The sequence below is a fragment of the Ruditapes philippinarum genome, unplaced genomic scaffold, assembly GCF_026571515.1.
Source record: "Ruditapes philippinarum isolate M1 unplaced genomic scaffold, ASM2657151v2 ctg1110_1_1_1_1, whole genome shotgun sequence".
Taxonomy (NCBI): domain Eukaryota; kingdom Metazoa; phylum Mollusca; class Bivalvia; order Venerida; family Veneridae; genus Ruditapes; species Ruditapes philippinarum.
In genome coordinates, this window is record NW_026853054.1 from 256,871 (window position 1) to 277,592 (window position 20,722).

The window sequence follows — 20,722 nt, forward strand, 5'->3', positions numbered from 1 at the left end:
TAAATTTTTACATAAATGACCGTTGCTTTTAGAATTTCTAATCATAGGTATTCAACAATTTGTGGTCCATGATATCAACTTCTGCGATACCTCTTTGAATAAAACAGAGCCTTTTTTCCCTGCCGAAAAAGCGACGGAGTTTCCGTCCGTCCTTCTTTCCGTCCGTTCAACATTGATGACATGAGCGTTGCCCAAAACATTTTAGAAAATCATTTAGAACTTCATAGGTAGTAAGAAGTCATTGAGGATGAGTGGAGCGCACTCTTATGGTAACTCTACCCTCTTTTTATAATTTTTTTCCTGTTCGATTGGGGGATTTGGCAATCTGTGCAACATAGTTTGCCTTAGATACAATGAAATTAACATGTAAATAGATCTTATAGATTTTAAGGACTATGGAAATGTCGACCGATGTATCAAATATATGATATCGGTTTATAGCAGATATTAATTAATATATCATTAATATGCATTTTTTGAAAATAAAACATAATTATCATTTTATTACTTTCAAAATTCTTCAGACAAGAACAAAAGAGAAACAAAGAAAATATGGTTACATTACTAAAGTAGCATCATTATTCGTACATGGAAGCACTAGATAAACAGAAACAAATGTTAGAGACCCATTGCAACAAACTAGACAAACGTCTCCTTGAACAGCTGGAAATTGAAAGGAAAAAATACAACGACTTAATACATGAAAAAGATGCTGTGCAAAAGGAAAATGAAAGATATATAAAAGAACAACAAGAAAGAATAAAACAGTTGGAAACAGAAAAAGAACTAGTGGAAAGGGAAACTGAAAAGTATAGAAAAATGGAAAAGGAAAGACAATGTTAGTGGTTCCATACAAGAATGTGGGATGCTTTATGGAATAACAAATGACAGTTTTGCATTGCATATCTAGGATACCTTCATGCGTTCATCAGAACTGTTTCGACACATATTTGACACATATTTTTCGTATTCGGGGTAGGTTATATAATCATACTTTGACTTGTTACCTTTTTGTTGTATGCTTTATGAAGTATGCATATGCTATATGTTGTATACTTGTTCGAGTTTATTGATCTGGAACTTGTTCTTTGCTCGAGTGTTAAAGCAGTGCATTACAAATGTGATCCGGTTCAGAATTCCATGTTTCAGAACAATGTACTCTTACAAAACATTTTTATTTCATTTCTCATTGTAGTTGTTCATTGTAAATAAACCTAACTTAACGGCATTCCGTCATTGTCTGATATCACTCTTATCTCTTACTGCATGTTGCATTTGGCCATGTAATATAAGTAAAAGATGTTCTGGCGCGTCCGTGGCCGAGTGGTTAAGGACTTCAAACCATTTGCCCCTCATGGCTTTGAGTTCGAATCCCGACAGGGACTTTGGATTATTCCATGTGAGAGAGCTCGCTAGCTTACAGAACGTCGGTTGATTTACTCAGGTGCCCGTTCATGTCTGAAATAATGCATGGAAGAGCATCTGACGCCTTCCTCCAACGTCACCATATGACTTCTACTATGTCAGTGTGACGTAAAACCCAATCAAAGAAACAAACAAGATGTGCTGGTAGAAGCATAATAATACTAGTGTACATGTATATGAAACAAGAGCCGCCAGGTTCGACTTTTCCTTACATCTCACTTCGTCTAAGGAAGAATATTGTAATGTAGTATAGAATACCTCTACAATACATTATTTTATTGTGCACAATATATAAACAGATTTTATATTTGACATTGACGGTCAATGTCATTCAAAAGTCAAGGTCAAATTTGAATTAATCATCATGTTATATTTGGTCGTAGAGTTTTACACTTTACTCTCTCAAAATATGTGAATGAGTTCAGAAAATAAATACTATATTTTATAATTGAATCTAAGTCGAACTACAATTTTCATTTTTGAACATATTTGATAATGATTGACATAATCAGAAAAAGAGAACCACCTACATTTTCAGTAGCAACAGTAGCACCAGAAATCGTACACCTGATTTGAAGCAAATATCAGACGGTGCTAAGGGTCTGCGTTGAGCAGGCGTGTCCAAGAATTAAATAAATCCATAAACAAATAAGTTATAACAAGTTATAACAATCTAATCATATTTCAATAATTTGACCTTGAGATAAAGGTCAATTAAAGGTCAAAGGCATATGAGAATATTTCAACATGTCGGTTTTGTAATATGTGTTCTTTATCCATGTATAAATCAAAGCTTTAAGTAAAAAGATCTACCAATGTTATGACAAATAAAACAAATTTCAATAATTTGTCCTTGACGGTCAAGGTCAAATAAAGCCCAATAGTTATAATTAAATAATTCAACTTGGGTTTTTGTCAAAAGGGTTCTTTTATCGAGGTAAAAGTAAAATCCGTAAATAAAGAACAAATGTAACACTAAGCTAAATTCAATAGTTGCCCATGATGGTCAAGGTCATTTAAAAGCCAAGTTTATTAGACGTCGCATGCACGCGGCGGCTAGTAGATATGCATTCGTCAATTCAGCAATGGGTAAAATTTTAGTCTTTCTTCATCAACATTTAACTTGTACTTCAATTATTTAACATCTTATTATAAGTTATTATAAGTGATCTTTCGTACAAGTATAAATCAAATCTACAAATAAATTATAAAGTTATAAAAATAATTGGATAAAAACTCTAGGTCAAATTAAGGTCAAGGTCAACTTAAATTAAATCTCTAATGAATAGCCTCTAATAAAGAAGAGCATTTACTTCCTGTGACAGAAATTTGCAAAGAATGGCTGGTAATCTAGTGATTTATTTATATAAATAATATTTCAAAAAATATAACACTGTATAGCTTATTCGAAATAACAAGTAGTTATTTGATATAGATACAAAGTAACTTAATATTATAAATGTTCAAAATAAAAATTTCATGAGATGATTTTGCGACACATATGAATTTATACAACATATATGTAATTACTGACTTAATTAAACACACAAGTTTATGCTTCAAAAAACGCCCAGTTTAACGTCCTCCATTCATATTTCAAAAGTTCTGCTCGCAGTCCAAAATATACTCCTATAGAATATGGATTTTGTTCTTCTGGCAACAAAAAAAAAACAATCTCATTTCATCGCATACCAGGACCATTCTTGTTTCCGGTTACCATTTACACATGGTGTTAGCTGAATTGTTTTCGAATGAAATTTAAAGAGGCAGCAGATGATGCACATGCTGATAATACACTCCATATTATTGAAAACTGTAAACTGCAAAACTCAAGATTTCTTATAAATTAAAAAGTTATCTCATTGTCTGTAGATGCTGCTGATGCATTTTGTTTTGCGAACTCCGTTATATTCATTCTTATAAACATAAGAGAACATGACAGTAAGTTTTCAGTTTAATCCACAATTCAGTCTACTAAATAAGTAATGCAGACAGTTTATTTCACCAATGTAATGCATAAAATTTCAATAAGTTAAACATGGAATGCAAAAATGCAAAACAACACCTGTGCATTACATGCAATTACTTGAGACATAATAAATTACATATACATTTTGACATTATCCAAAGCCTGCTACTCATCATAATATTGTGTTATATCTCTGTATTGTATATCGTATTTACCTTTAAGCAGAGTTTTGATCTTTAAGAATCAACGTTTCTAAAGGGAGACCATCTGGTTACTTGCAGCGGTCAATTCCCTTGATCAGTACGCCAAAGCATGAAGGAGAGAATTGGTAAGATCAAACAAAATAGTTCATTTCCCCGTTACACTGACTTTAATAACAATTGTAATTAAAATGCGTGCCCGCAGTTATTTTTCATATGGTCCAAGTTACTGATACATATCCATAGCCCACATATTATGCAACAAAACATATCAAAGAACTTTTTAACATTGTTTATAAAAAATGATATATTTTGTCAAAAGAAATGAATCAAGCCTAATTTTTACTAGATTTTTATTAATAAATATAACTATCATTTGGACGTAACAGTAAAATATGAACACGTCGGCGACATAAAACTCCAGTAAAGCAAAAAAAGAAGACATTCAACCCCTTTTAAAGAAAAGAGTTACTTGAAAATGGCTGGTAAACTGCTGATAAATTAATGCGAATAACATTTGAAAACATTTGAAAAACAACAACATTATAGCTTCTTTTTCTAAACATTGTTTTTTGTTTTACATACATACAAAGTAATGAAATATTATAAACCTCAAAATGAAATTAACAGATATGAGATGAATTTGCGACACATGTGCATTAATATAATACAACATATATTTAAATACTGACTGTAACAAAACAGGTAAATCTCCTTCATTCACATCCTTTCAACTACGTCCGATATATACCCCATTTATGTCTTCCGCTCACCAAAAACAATCGCATTACATAATATACCAGGACCACTCTTGTAATCGGTAACCATTCACTGAATGGTAATCCTATCATCTGCTCCAACTTGTCACGTGCTGTTATTGCCCTGCCTGAAATTCAATATATTAGCAATTGTCATTTAAAGGACCATTTGGATGGCATTATATCCTCTTTGTTACGTAAAGGTTGCATACTATACGAGGTGTATTAAAATATGATTGCAACTAGGCCAATATCTCGCTTTCAATCACGTTTTGCACGAATCATAATTCAAATATGTTTCGCATAGATGGTTGTGTAAGCTCTCAATTGATACAATACATGTGTAAATCAGTTAAATCTGGCTTTCACAATAACTCGCTTAACGCTAGCTACGCGTGTATACTAAAGCTAAAATGGTTGGGAAAAGATCTCCTTTCACTGATCAAAATGGTCCTTTATATAACAAAAACGCTGTATTCTTAGTATACAGGCTAAAGACATATTTAATATGTCGTGTTTATGGGAATAATTAACTTTCTTTTTCATCTGTCACACGGTGGTGTAAGAAATTAAAAGTGGTGTCGATTCAGTAAAAGATGCATCTCATCCACGCCGTCCGAAAACTGCAATTTTGCCAACAATGGTTGAAAAAGTAAAGGATTTGATTGCTAATGATGCAAGACTTACAACTAGGTTAATAGCTAAATGCGTTTAAATCTCTTTATGAACCGCTCATACAATTATCAGATGTTTCCTTACTTACAAAAGAGTAAAAACTTGCCCGGGTAAGAATCTCCAAACAATTGTTGAAACAGTTCCCTTAATACAACAATCGATCTTTCGCAATTATCATCACTGAGGGTGAGAAGTGAGTTCACTTTTATGAGCCCATTATCTTGCCCCTTGTGACTTTTTTCCTATTTCCGAGGCTCAAAACACCTAAAAGGAAGAAAATATCAAACGCCAAAAAATCAAGGTTTGGCTATTTTCCAGTGTCTGAACAGTATACGTGCATGCTAATGTTTTTTTTCTCGTTTTTTTTTGCAGAAAATAGCATTCGTTTACCTATTACACCCAGTACACTCGCTAACAGTTTTCCATCTACACCCCATACAAAACCGTGCGACACTCTGTGTACATGGCACGAGTGTTGTTCGCATATTTTGCTAAAAGCAGCTCGAGTTCATGGGTGACCACTCAAATGCAAGTAGTTGGAAGACTACATTCTGTATTAAAGTCTGATTTTGATACTGAAAATGTGTGTTGGGCTTGATTTTGTGGTAAATTTCAACACCGTTTGAAAAAGCTAACAAATACGCTACAATTTATCGCCAAATTAACAAAAAGTATTTAATTTGCAGAAAAAATCAACTACTTGTCTAAAACCAGATTTATTCAGCTTCCAAAAATTGTTTAGTTTGGAAAAATCGATTAAGTTATGATGTATATAAGTTATGATGGAAATATAAGTTGAAACATTACCTCGGGTGAACTTGACGTACACCTTTTTACTTTCGTTTTCGATGTTTTCCGGTGGACGCTGTACAAGAGTTAATCTAGGATATGAAATATGAACTAGTCTGAGTTTATCACCGTTTAGAATTCCTAGGAATAGGTGAAATAAGATGTGATATTATAGTAGTCACATCTATAGTTTCAAATATTTTGCAAGCAATACTTGTTTCAAACAAAAAAACAGGGTCGACATAACATTTCATCAAAAGTGGTTAGAAGCTTTTGTGAAATCTCCTCCAAGTCCTCGAAACATTCACAGTAAATTATTTTTTTTGGTGATTATCACCATAAAACACTTGTCATGAACTTCCCTCGGGAAAGACCGAAAAAGGTATACAACTCCTTGCTTTGCCGCCGCACACTATCCAAATTATTCAGCAATTTGACATAACTTATTTAAAGGCGGCGGACGTATATATGGTTATCGATTGTACTGAATTTGTAATACAGGTTAAACATTTTGTGGCACTTTGAATTCTCCGGTTGCAGTTAATGTTTGACATCATAACCTTTTTTTTTAATTGAAGAAACTTGCAAAATCAATAAAACACAACATGTCATTTTCGGGAAGGTTATTTGAGCTTCTATACCTAGATGTTTTGTGTGTCGCCTCTATGGAGTAGTGGCGACATATAGGGACCACTTCTCCGTCGTCTGTCTGTCCGTCTGTCTGTCTGTCTGTCTGTCCGTCTGCCCGTCCGTCACAAAAATTGTCCGGACAACTCCTCATAAACTACTGGTGCAATTTCATCCAAACATTACAGGAATGATCAGTACCAAGTCTTATTGTGCATATTGTCAGCATTTTCCGGTTCAATGATTTTTGTCAGAGTTATTGCCCTTTAATAATTTTTAATTTTAAAGTTTGTCCGAGCTACTTCTCTTATACAACTAATGCAATTTCAATGAAACTTTACAGGATTGATCTGTAGCTCAAGTCCTTGTGCATATTGCACGGGTTTTTCGGTTGAATGATTTTTGGCCGAGTTATGGCCCTTTGATAAAAAGGTGTTTTTTCTGTGTGTTGCCAAATACACAAAAGCTTGTCCGGACTACTCCTCATAAACTACTGGTGCAATTTCATCCAAACTTTACAGGAATGATCAGTACCAAGTCTAGTTGTGCATATTGTCATCATTTTTTGGTTCAATGTTTTTTGTCAGAGTTATGGCCCTTTAATAATTTTTATATTTAAACTTTGTCCGGACTATTTCTCTTATACCATTAATGCAATTTCAATGAAACTTTACAGGATTGATCTGTAGCTTAAGTCCTTGCGCATTTTGCACGGGTTTTCCGGTTGAATGATTTTTGGCCGAGTTATGGCCCTTTGATAAAAAGGTGTTTTTTCTGTGTGTTGCCAGATACACAAAAGCTTGTCCGGACAACTCCTCATAAACTACTGGTGCAATGTTATCCAAACTTTACAGGAATGATCAGTACCAAGTCTAGTTGTGCACTGTCCGTCTGTCACAAAATTTGTCCCAACATGAAATTGGCCATCATGAGGCGACACATGTGATTACTGATCGCTCTTGTGTATAATTATATAGAAAAAGATGATAATTTTAACTTTTTTATTTTACTACCTAAAGGGTATTCTAACCTGGTTCCTTTAAAAAAATAGATTTCCAATTAAGAATTTGAAATTCTCTCGTCTCGGCGGTGGTTTTACTCTGGTGACCGCTTTTGCCTGACGCAATGCACAGAGGGGTACCGGTGTTCTTCCTCAAACAGTAAAGTCGCCATATGACTTCAGCTGTGTCAGTTAGACGTAATTACTACCAAACAATAAAATGAGACATACTTCTACATGTTTAGCTTTCATACTATATAATCTCTTACAGGATGGAAAGTCATAAATGTAAGAATTTCTTTTATATAGTTGTATTCAAGTGATATTTTTAATTTAATGTTATTTTCCAACATAGACTACTCTGTCGACCTTGTTTTACTGATCTTAAATTTGTGTGATTATCTCCCTTTGACCAGTTACCATAACGTTTCCCTCGGAAGGTTAACGTCACCTGATGTCATTCTTAGTGTTATCAGAAGTTGTTGGTCATTGTTTGTACATTATGTTTATTTTTTTAGAAATTAATAATTAATAAGCATTGAGGAATTGGTATTGTAATTAGAATACAGACAGCTAATATCACAGTGTGAGTGACAGAAATATTTACAGAGTCTGATCCATAAGTGGGCTTAATGTATTATGTTGAGTTGAGATGTTGTACTGTGTATCCTGTCCACTACAAATTAAATCTACCAACCAGTATATATCTCAAGTTATGTTCTTTGATATACAAGGGACAAAAGACACTGTTCTAATTTTAATGGATACATTGAAGCACTTTATTTATTTGCGTGTGTAATGAATAAAAATGCATTGTGTAAACGAAAATATCTTCTATGTACAAAGTTGGTCTGCCTCTGCCTTAAAAATATCAAACTTTCTTTCTTACAGGCAATTGACACATCTTTATAACTTTAGTTTGAATATACATGTACTTATAAATGAACTTACACTAAAGACCTTTTCACGGCGCGGTCCGTTGCTATGACAAATGACCGCAGGTAGTATTTTCTCATGAACGCACAATCTGCGTAGGGCAAAAAGAGCATCACCCAACATAGAAATGTAGAAGAAGTTCGTATACAATTCCGAGTTATTTTAAGGTAAAAAGTAGAAAATCGTATAAAATAGCTTTTAACAAAAACACTAAAGATACCTTTATGGCTTTATGGCCTCGATGTTCATTAAAAGGCATGGAAAAACTTGTTGTTTAAAAATTCTCCCGTACGATCACGGACCTGACATTGGGATACTTGTTGTAAAAAATGTGGAAATATAATTGTTATCAAGTTAAGAAGTCAATGTAGTTGCTTTTAAAATAGTTCATATAAAGCCTAAAATTCTATAACATACAAAATCTAGGTTAATCCTAATTCTGAAAAATAAATAAAATCAGAACAAGCGATAACAGTTTTAGTTTTCATTTTACCTAATTTTATCCTTTATCCGACTTGACTGTAATGCCAAACAGAAAATTTTAAGTCACATAAATATATTTAGATACTTTTTCAAAATCTTGAGATGTTAAGATGGGTAGTGAAATAACACACATTTTATCCGGCTCCTCCTAACACATATAAAAACACGTCACAATTTATGTCACTTCACAAAATTAATAAACATTGATGAGATTGGTATTACAAAACCTGATTACGATTTTTGATAATTTTGCATGATTAACTATGTCATGGTTTTAAAACGTCCCGGATGAATCATATTGTAAACTAGTTGGCAAATAACAACCTGTCACGTGTCATTCTTTTTTAACACTCGCCTTGCCAAACTACTTATTCACAGGAAGTGTCCAATATAAGTTGTGTAATATTATGTAATGCACGGGATAATAAAAATTTATCTTTGGCACTCTGTTGTCTTAATTTAAATAACTGATGAAAAAGTAGTCTAATGAAACATTAAATAGAGGACTTATGTATGGGTAATTTGGTCATTGAATAAGTAGTCTCGCTTTCGTATATCTGTTATAAATATCAATGTGCTTACCACTTTAATTCATCCAAAATTTCTGTTTTCTGATGACATAACTTGAAATACGTCTTTTAAAGCTTTTAATTATGATAAAAATATAATCTTTCGTAATTGCGTTTTTGCCATATACAGAATGCGCATGTGCGAAATGCATCATTCTTAACTATGTAAAAAGCGTACTGTAAAAAGGTCTATTTATATCATTTTAAACGCTTTTATACAAACTTTCTTCGTTTAACTCAAATTATAGATATAATCACCTTAAGTTTGAATATTGAAAACTGTTTACTGCGTTGTGCAGAAAATCTCAGTCATACACAATGAATTATGGGTAACTTCTGTTTATGTCAGGTAAAACCCAACTTTCATTTTTACACTCATCATGGCCGACAAGATCGAAAAAAAGCCCAGGTAAATTTTTTGTTTCTTTTCTAGCGTGATTGCTGTTATAGGGTTGGTAATATTGTACATTTTGTTATGATATTGTGATTTTTTTTCTCGAACTTGATTTGTGTTTTATTATAATAATGCAGTCAGTGAATTCAAAATATCATTGATTAAAAGAGTGTCGATAAACTAACTGAAGTAAAAGTACATTTAAGTGAGTACGTGGATCAAAGTTTTCTAGTTTTTACCTAGATCACTGATGTACGGAAACTGTAGCCCCTAGTGTGTTAATAAGGTTTTCCATCTTTGAATTGTGTTACCTAGTTTTTTACCCCAACTGACCAAAAATCAAACTTGAGCTTGATATCATCGAGCAAAACATAATTATCAATAATAAAGATGTTCATAAAAGAAGTATTGCATAGAATAACCAAACGGCTTTATCTGTTGATTTATATTTTTACAACGATCAATTATTTACTCTACAGCGAAACGTTATCTCTGAAGTGTAGTGTAAATATCATATTTCAAAGTACATAAACTCTCTATACATTTACATATTATACAAATATAGACTTTTTAGGTGATAAATATGACGTGATATGCTTTTCGGTACATATCACATCACATTCACCAGCTAAAAATACAAATCTGTTATATTATATAATCTATAAAACGCTTTTATATGGAATTTTAAATCTGCCATTAAATTCGACGGAAATCGAAATTTTTCAACTTGTCTACTTTTTCAATTATTTGGCTTCGACATTTTAATGAGCGTATTGGCACGCTATATTCGAAATGACCTTAGAAATATAAAGACAGTAACTAAAATAGACTCATTTGACGTTTATTTTCAAATTGTCCAACGTTTTCTCAGAAAACAAACATGGTTTGACCTCACGTCATAGCACGCGTCTTTTGTGGGCTTTCCAGAAAACCTATTTTTAGAGAGAGAAAAAACGATGAATAAAAAAGATATACAGGATAATTGTTTGTTTGTGTGTAAAATGAAATTCTACTGCATCGAGTGAGAATTAAAAATAGTATTCTCACGAGCCATTATCCTGACACTTTTGGGCTCTTCCAAGATATATTCTTTCAGTCAGAATGTTTTCTGGCAAAACAAAATGTTTGGTAAACTTTGACAGATTATTTTCGATCTATTGGTAAAATAAAACAATGTTTACATGCTTTGCAGCGGAAAGTTAAAATTATACTTGATAACTCTCACAGTGAAATTATATTTGATAATTTGCACTGTAGCCGTAATATGTTAGAATACAGATGAAAATGATATTTCATATGTAAATGGAATTATCAACAAGAATAAATTCCATCGTATGTAAATTCTGCTTCTTTAGGAGAAGCAAGCAAGTGATTGCATACATCGCGTTAAAATGTAACAAAAACTACAGAACTAAATTTAAACATCGGTACTATAACGTCATCATGTGATGACGTCATGGAGAAGAACACATGATGTTAAGCGGCAAAATCAGTGAAAAATGTAAGATACAAAATATATTGCGCTCGTGAAAACTAGTTATTAAATTTGTGATAATTACTAACTCGTGGTGAAAATATTGCATAAATTATTTACTCAGTGAAATGTATTTCGATCGTACATGCAAAACAAACAAATATCTTCTATATAAAATAACTGTTGAGTGTAAAGTTATCATTTATATGATAAACTTGTGTTGTAGGTATTTACGTTTAACTCTCTAATACACAAGCGGTGACGTTTTGTGTGTAAATTGTGTGTAAAAGAACAGATATTTGTCTGCGGTTTTTTTACATACAGAGAAGATTATCAGTCAAGTGTAGGGTTCACATCATGAGAGTTATTATATGGCAGGACTGTAAGAGGTCCAATGCAAGCAATGAAATAAAATATGAACATAAGTACCAGAGACACGCAATATGTATGAGTATGTTCTAGATTCACGAAATAAGTTAGAAAAACGTGTAAAATTCCTAGAGTTAATCTAAGCGGCTCACACGCCATTATTATAAGTAAGCACGACCAAGAAGTCTTAAAAAGTTTTTTGCTCCTTCCTTCAACATACAATAGACTATTGTTACAATAAAAAAAAGTCAATTTGTTTTAAGTGAAACAGTAAACACATTTGACAACAAAATAAAAGAAAGTGATACAGTTGGGTGTACTACATAAATCTTATGAAGAAAAACGAAGATCGAGAAGATAATATTAGTGCTACTGTAGCTGTAATAGAAGTCAAAATGATACTAGGGTTGATGGTAATGAAAATATTTCAGACCTAGTAATTTACGTTGTGCATAGACATACAGAAATGTGAATGTTTATGATCAGTTATCTCTAAAACAAAAATTATAAGTTTCTTTTAGAATTTGAGGATATTTGTACTGATATTCCTGGACCTACAGACTTTGATTTTCACAAGATTGAGTTGACTTAAAAAACGTCAATTCGTGTAAGGCAATATACGATACCATACTCAAAAAGGGCAGCGATAGAGGATGAAATTAAAACAACACTTGGATATTGCATTATTAAACCAGCAAATTCTTATTATAATTCTCCAATTATTTTAGAGAATAGAAGATATAATACAAACCGCTTTTGTATTGCCTTCAGACGACTCAACTATGTAACAAAGTATGTTTTAGAACATGCGGGTAATGTTGAGGATGGCAAAACTAAAATATGATATGTTCTTTGCAAAAAAAATGATTTATCAAATGTTTTTGGTAAATACCTACAGTAAATGAAGAAAAATCAAGACATCTGACAAGAATTTTTTACAACAGAAGATAGTTACCAACTTGGAAAGATGCCATTTGGAATGGTCAATTTCAGAGCAACATATAATAGAAGGATGTGACAGTTTCTTTCAGAGGAAAATGATACTGATAACTACGTTGACGATGTACGATGTACTATAACATGGGAGAGACATATAACAATGTTGAGATAGTTGTTCGAAAAGATACGAGACGCTAAGATTACAATTAAACATTCTAAATGTTTGGTTGGATTTGAAAGTATATCATTTACCGGTCATATTGATGACATATTGAGTATAGATAGATACTCAACACGACAAGAGTCGAAGAAGCAACGGAGATTTTTTCTTGGTTTAGCTGGATATTACAGAAAATTCATTGCTCCATTTGCACAAGTAATGACACCAAAGACATACCCTACGAAGAAAGGACATAAAAATAAAATTGTATAGAAACCGGAACATAGAAAGGCCTTTACGACATTAAAGCAAGTATTGACACGATCACCAATGACTTCCAGACTTTTCAAAGACATATTTTTTGCATTGCGATGCTTCAGGCACTGGAGTTGAGACTGCACTTCCTCAACGGTTTAAAACGGTCTTCTTCAAATAGCTTACGCAAGTATGAAATTGTTCAAAAGAGAAAGAAATTACTCGGTTATCGCAATGGAATGTCTTGCAATGGTTTTTGTTTTTTTTTTTGGAATAAAGAAATTCCACACGTTTTTGTATGGAAAAGAACCTGGGTTGCCCACGTGCCATGCTCCTGTGGCATATATTCAGAAGTCTAAAGTGAACGTGGACGTATCATAAGATGAACATGGTTTCTACAGAACTATTCTTTTAGGATATAAGTTGTGAAGGGAAAGGACTTATGATTTCGATTTAAGATTAAGAACACTCGATACATAAAAAAGAGACATTATAAATTATCCATCTTGTGTGATAACAGCTAAGTGTTTTGTTGAGTTAAGAGCAGTCAGAATAATCATACGGTTTTATCTGTTGATCTTTTTACAAAAGAGTTTATTTCTTCTCTACATGTTTATACAAGTGAATGTCAATTCTTTGATGAACAAATGATTTAAGATCATGTGAGTTTTTGGAAAAATTAAATGATTTAGTTAAGGGAAAGCACTCTCGGAGTGTGTAGCATTTAATTTTAGTTCGACTGTTTTTGAAAACAAAATAGAGGTTTTGTTACAGTCGTCCTGGCGTACCCGCTGCCATTGCCGTCCCTAAAACTTAAATGTTTCTCGTAACTTTTTAAGAGTTAAGTCTGTTGTATTCATCCATGGTCGCAACAACCCTTGGGACAAACCTTCAACTAGAACAGACTAATCTGGACCTTATTCATAAATGACCTTGACCTTTAAGGTCAAATGTCTAAATTGTGCTTGATTTTCTATTTAATTTAATTTGCTATTATAGTGATTATTACTTTGTTATTTTTGAATTGATTGTCTTCAAACTTGTACACTGTTTAATGATAGGCAGACAGACCTTGACTTTTATTTCAGTTTTGTTATGAGAGTTATTGTCTTCAAGTAAAAATTAGTAAGACTTAGTAAAAATTTTCACTTTTCAATTTGCGTCGCGTGTAGTTCAAACAAATTGACCTAGAGATATAAAACGTGACAGAAATGTTGGACAGCATGGGTACTTGTGCACCGTTCATTGTGGATTCATTCAGTATTTGTAGAGTAATTGTCCTTGATTTAGTTAAAATTTGCAATTTTAAACTTTTGTCGCGCGTAGGCAATAACGTGTTTGACCGAGTCATGAAACTTTACAGAAATTTTGGTCAGCAAGTATAGTTATGTACCTGTAGGGTTGCTTGGTCATTTATATATTATTTGTAGAATTATTGCCCTAGATTAGTTTTTTTTTCAATTTTTATATTGTTGTTGTGTTTTTTTGCGCTTAGCCCCCAACCCAAACAATATTTATCCTAGACATGAAATGTTGGTCATTTTGTGTAGTTTTGTACCTTGAGGTTTGATTATATATTTATTCAGAATGAGTAGCTTAATTGCCCTTGACTAAGTAAATCCCGTTTCAAAATGCTGTGTCATGTGTACCACTAAACGTGCTTGAGCTAGAATCAGCAAACTGTTCACTTATGTAAATCAACATATGAAGCTGTGTATTTAGGGTTTTGTGTGTGGAATGTGTGTTCCGTTAGAGTTTTTCCATTGACTTAGTATAAATTTGTAATATTCAAATTGTTCGTGCGTAGCTCAAAAGGTGTTTCAGCTGGTTTCCTGAAAGTTAACAGGAATGTTAATCAGTAAATTTAGTCATGAACGGTTTGCTTGTGGATTTATTCAGTATTTGTAGACTTATTACAATTGAAGTAGTAAAATATTTGCAATTTATAACATGTGTTGTGCGCAGCCAAAAATATTTTACTTAGAGTCAGTAGATTTACAAACAGTGAAGTGTTGCTTTGGAAGCATTTCTAGTTTTTTTGTGCTATAACTGAGTTTAACTACTTATTTTTGAATCGATTGACTTCATACTAAGATACGACATTCTTTAGGATAAGACCTTCATGTATGGAACGCCATGGCTGCCTCATGTTATTACATTTCTTTGCCCAGAAAGCGTCTTATTATGTCAAATATAAGCGTTGTAATGCCATTGTAATTTGTCGACTTGTCTACACATTGCCTTATTATACCGAACAGTAGTCTTATTTCTTAAAAAATGTGATGTTGACTTGTGTTAGAATTGTTTCAAATTATTTCAAACAGTAGTGTTATCATGTCAAAAATGTTGTTTTGGTTTGTCTGAAATGTGTCATATTATGTCGCGCTATTTGGTCCAATTGTGGAGATGTTTTATCAAAAGACCGTCTGATCATTTGAATTAGTAGTGCTCTCTTGTCGAAATTTGGTTTTGTAAAAGCACAGCTTTATTTTATCGAACTGCCATGTTATTTTGTCAAAATACGGTATTTAAATGCCTAAACATTGTCTTATTGTGTCATTTCCCAACGTACACTACTGAATTGTCTTTTTATATCAAATATTCGTATTATCTTGCCAAAATGGGGTGTTGACTGGGCTAAATCATGCCTTATTATGATAAACTGTATGCTATTTTGTCAAAAAGCAGTTTTGACTGGATAAAACTCAGTTTTATCAAGTACAAAAATTGCGGTATCTTGTTGAAATGTTGTAATGACTTGTCTAAACGTTTTCTTATAATGTCGAAATTTGATGTTTTCTTGTAAAACACAGAAACAGTCTTATTATGTCTAATAATTGTGTAAATTTTTTCAAATTTACTTCTGTCTTGAGAAAGCGCTGTCTGATTTTGCTAAACTGTCCCGATATATTTTTTGCTCTATCTTTTATCGCTCCGCGCGGGCTCTGGTCACATGATACTAAATTTTGACAACATCGCATCTGGACAGGATAACAGGATTATCTGACATAATGAGACGGCATTTAGACATGCTAACGTCATAAACTGGCAAGTCAATGCCATTGTATTACATAAAACTACTAAACACAACATTTGAAAAGGAGAAAAAGATTCTTCGCCATAAAAGGACGATGTAAAAATATCACCGAACCTTGGCGAAATAAAATGACAATTTGACAAAAAGATAGTAATTTTAGACAAGTCATCACCACGTTTCGACAAGATGATATGACTATTTGACATAATAAGAGGAAGATAGACAAGTTGAATCTGCATTTGGACATAATAGCATGACAGTTTGACAAATTAAAATAGCGTTTTAACAGTTCATAATCATAATTTGTAAAGATACCACCATTATTTCACATAATAAGACGGTGTTAAGTCCGGTTAACATAAAGTTTGGATAAAATAGCATGGTAATCTGAGAAAATAAGGCAGTGTTAAGATATATCAAAACCAGCTTTCGACAAGTCAACAATACTGTTTGACATATTACAAACAAAACAAACAAACAAAATTTTTGGGCAAGTCAACATTAGTATTTCACATAATAAGTATATTTTAGACAGGATAACAACAGTTTTAGACAAGACAGCATGGTGCTTTGGCACAATAAGACAGAATAACAACACCTCATACAAAGCAACAAAACAGTTTGACAAAACAGGACAGCACTCAGCCAGGTCAATATAACGGTTGAACAAGATATCACTACTAGCCGACATAACAAGACATGAGTTTGACAAGTTGACACCAAGTTCCGACAAGATAACACTACTGTTTCACATAATAAGACAAGTTCTAGACAAATGACCACCACAGTTGGACAAGACAGCATGTTATTTTGACATAAAAGACATTCATTAAGCAAGATAAGACCGAATTTGAACACAATGACATGGCAGTCTGACAAAATGTGACGGTGTTTAGACAAGTCAATATCACATTTTGACAAGACAAAACGACAGTATAACATAATACAACAACAGTGTCATAACATACCAGGATCACATTTGGGCAAGATGACATCAACTTCCAACACGATAACACTACTGTTTGACATGATAAGACAATTTCAAGACAATTCAACACCACATTTATACCAGTCTTTGTTCAGACAAATTGAAATCTTAATAGAAAAGATGGCGTACATGTTAGACATATTCAGACTTCCATTCGGCATGTTAACACCGGATTTGCACATGATAACATGACATTTTGAAATAATAAGACAGTGTTTAGACAAGTCAGCACTACGTTTTGACAAGATAAAATGAATATTTGACCTAATAATACTTCGATAAGATAGATTCCCATAAAATGTTGGCAAGCCAACACTTCTATTACACATAATAAGACGCTTTTAGGGAAAAATAAAACGAAATGTAACAACACGAGGCAGCTATGGCGTTCCATATTCATGTATATCAAACTCAAATTGACCTTGACTTATATGTGAGCTTGACCTAAATTGTCAAATTAATAAATGTTCACTGATAATTGCTATAAGTGGCTTAACTTGGTATTGTATCAATGGATAACTATCATACTTGAAAAAACAACCTTTTGGACAAGACTTTCTAAAACGTTGAATTGACCTTGAGCTTCAAATGATTTACGATCATTGAATCATTAAAATTTGCATAAGTTGTCATTTTTTGATAAGTTTTATTTTCTAAGGTTTGTTTAAACCGTTTATGTGTTTGCTTTTAGAAAAAAAGTAAAAATGAGTCAAGCGTTGGCGCTGTCCGACAGTGGCATTTGTTAAACTCTTACTACAACACTTTTCTGAAGAATTACATCATATGATTCTCAACACAAGTGACAAAAACTTATTACTGACATACTTTTTAACGTTATAACCATTCTTTTTATTATAAACAAATTGTTTTCTATTGTCAGGTGGTTTCTTGCCACAACTTGTAAAAATAATGATGCTTCTAGTGAGTTTAGAACGTCTTTCGATATTTTGGCTGTGTGACCTAGTTTTTGCCCCCAGGTAACAAATATTCAAACTTGAGCTGGAAAGTATCTAAATAAGTTTTCTAACGATCTTTCCTGATACGGGGCTTGAAAATGATTCCTCTATAGTGTTTACAAGATTTTTTTCCAAATGTTGACTGTGTGAGCTATTTTTTGACACCAGATGACGAATATCCAATCCTGAGATAAACATTATCTAAACATTGTTTCAAGCCAGGGTATTTGGGCCGAAACAGTAGCATCTAGAGTATTTACAATTTTTTCCATATTGGGGCTGCATGACCTATATTTTTACCCCACATGACCCATATTCAAACTTCAAATAGAAATCATCTTCAATGTCATGTAGGTCAAAATATTCTATCCATAATATAGTTGTTTATAACAAGTCACTTAAAACTCTCTCAACATTTTTTTTCTTTTTTAAGAAGTATTTCATTGGTGTCAGAAAAATAAGGACTGTGAACTAGTTTATGTTTCCTTAGATAGGTACTTTAGTAGATGGAAAGAACTGACCGCTGCTGCAAATCAATAGATGAATTGACAGATCTTGTTTATAGAGAGCAATTTATCAAAGTTTGCATAACATAACTATCTCTTTTTTCAAGAAACGAAAGCCGAAAGATCATTGGAATGTCATTTCTCCGGCTAAACAAAACTTAGAAGCTACAATTACAAATACAAATAATATAATACGGTACAATTACAAATAATAAAAGCTCAGTGGTTGTCAATATTTCAAATAGGTCGAGTTTATGTGAACAATGAACTTCCATGTAAGAAATTTAAAAGTGGTGTGGATTCAGTAAAAGATGCACCTCATACACGCCGTCCGAAAACTGCAACTTCCCCCAAAAAAAATAAAAAGTAAAGGATTTAATTGCTACACATGCAAGATTTACAACAAATTATATAGCTAAATGCATTGGTATGTATCTCTGTATGAATTTCTTAAACAGTTCTCAGAGGTGATTTAGAAAATGAGAAGGATAAGTGCCAGATGGATACTTCATCTCCTTATAAAAGAGCTAAAACTTGCTCGGATAAGAATCTTCAAACAAATGTTGAAACAAGTCCCAAAATACAACAATCGATCTTTCGCAAATATCATCAATGACGTTTTTTGAGCCCGAGCGACAAATTCATAACAAAATATGGGAAACCAAAAGAAGTCAAAGACTTGCGTAGCAAAACGCAACATGAGCGACAAAACGGTCATGTATGTAATTTTCTTTACCAATCAAAGTCCTGCTATTCATATTGCCATACAAAAGGTTAAATCTGTAAATGAAAAGAGTTTAGCAAAGACAAGATCCTTCATAAATACAAGAAATATTTCAAAAACAGTCGACCAGCAACTGGTCTCCATTGTGTCAGGTTGTTGCATGATAATGCTTCGTCACACAAAGCGGCCATTGTATGAAAATATCTGAAACAGGAAAAAGTTGTCGAGCTTTCTCACCCTCCTTATCCGCCAGATCTTGTCCAATCTGACTTTTTCTCCTATTTCCCAGGCTCAAAAAACACCTTGCTGGAAGAAAATATCAAACACGAAAAAACATCGGTTCGGATATTTTCCATAGTCTGAACAGTATACCTCGGAAAAATTATGAAAAAGCATTTAAGAAATAGATATAAAGACTAAAACTTTGAACATCACATGCTAGTGAGTATTTTGAAGGATTGGGATAATTATTTAAAGCTTTTTGTGAAGCACTTCTAAAAATGACCCAGCTGCATTCATATTTGAACACTTCTTGTAATTGAGAGAGTCATGTGGCAAAGATTGCCAAGATCAGACTTAGTACAGGTATGTGGCAGCTGAATAGAAATAACTATTAAAGAAGTAGAGAATAAGCCGGATCAAGGCGCAAACTGTGAACCAGCATATGACTTCATTAGATACTTAGATACTTTTAGGAGAAATGCATATTATTGATACTCCTTTCCAGAGAATTGCGAGAACCGCAGTTGATTTGATTTGACCAATATCATTTGTATCAAAAAAGGGAAATGAATACATATATAATGTACAGTAGAATCCGTACTTAAGATTAACTCAGATTTAAGACCAACCCGCTGTTTGGACCATTTTTAAAAGAACGGAATTTTCTGTTTTTTATGTCAATAGTTACATGGTCCAGAATTAAGACAATCCCGGTTTTTCTGGACCACCAGATTCAGTCTCAATTCTTGGATTTATTCTTTATTTTAACTCAATATTGAGACTACTGATATTAAAGTCAATACATACCAAGATCAAATATTTGAACACTGTTATTATCTGTGTGAATGCTCTTAGGCATGACACTTGATTTAACAAGGTCTCATGACTTTTTTTACAAGGTTATTGTTAGAAATAAGGTTTGAAAGTAAATTTAAGAGTAACTGTGGTTCAATGTTGCTCTCAGCACATTTATTTTGCGAAGAATTAATTTCTTATATGATTGGTGAAATATGTACTTTTTATAATAGTTAATATTGAAATCAGACCAAAGAGAATTTTATATTAAATTTTTCTTCAGAAAAATGTTTTCCCCACATCTGATTAAAAATTATAACTGTTACATATATTGTATTTTGATGTAAGATAAGATACTTTTATTGTTTGTCATACACAATGACAACAAGAGGGCCATGATGGCCCTGAGGTCGCTCACCTGTATAAAGGCACCCGGAGCGGGGCCAGTTTAAACCCCAGGGCTTTTATTTGA

General features: G+C 32.8%; 1 protein-coding gene across 1 annotated transcript in view; it reads left to right on the forward strand.

Annotated features, from left to right (window-relative positions):
- The first annotated feature begins 9,752 nt into the window (after positions 1-9,752).
- The window catches only part of LOC132732737 (guanylate-binding protein 1-like), a 44,003-nt gene continuing 33,033 nt past the window's right edge, over positions 9,753-20,722 (forward strand). The window contains exon 1 of the mRNA XM_060719227.1: positions 9,753-9,840. Within this exon, the coding sequence (XP_060575210.1) occupies positions 9,812-9,840 (29 nt within the window). The 5' untranslated portion in view covers positions 9,753-9,811. The remainder of the gene's footprint in view (positions 9,841-20,722) is intronic.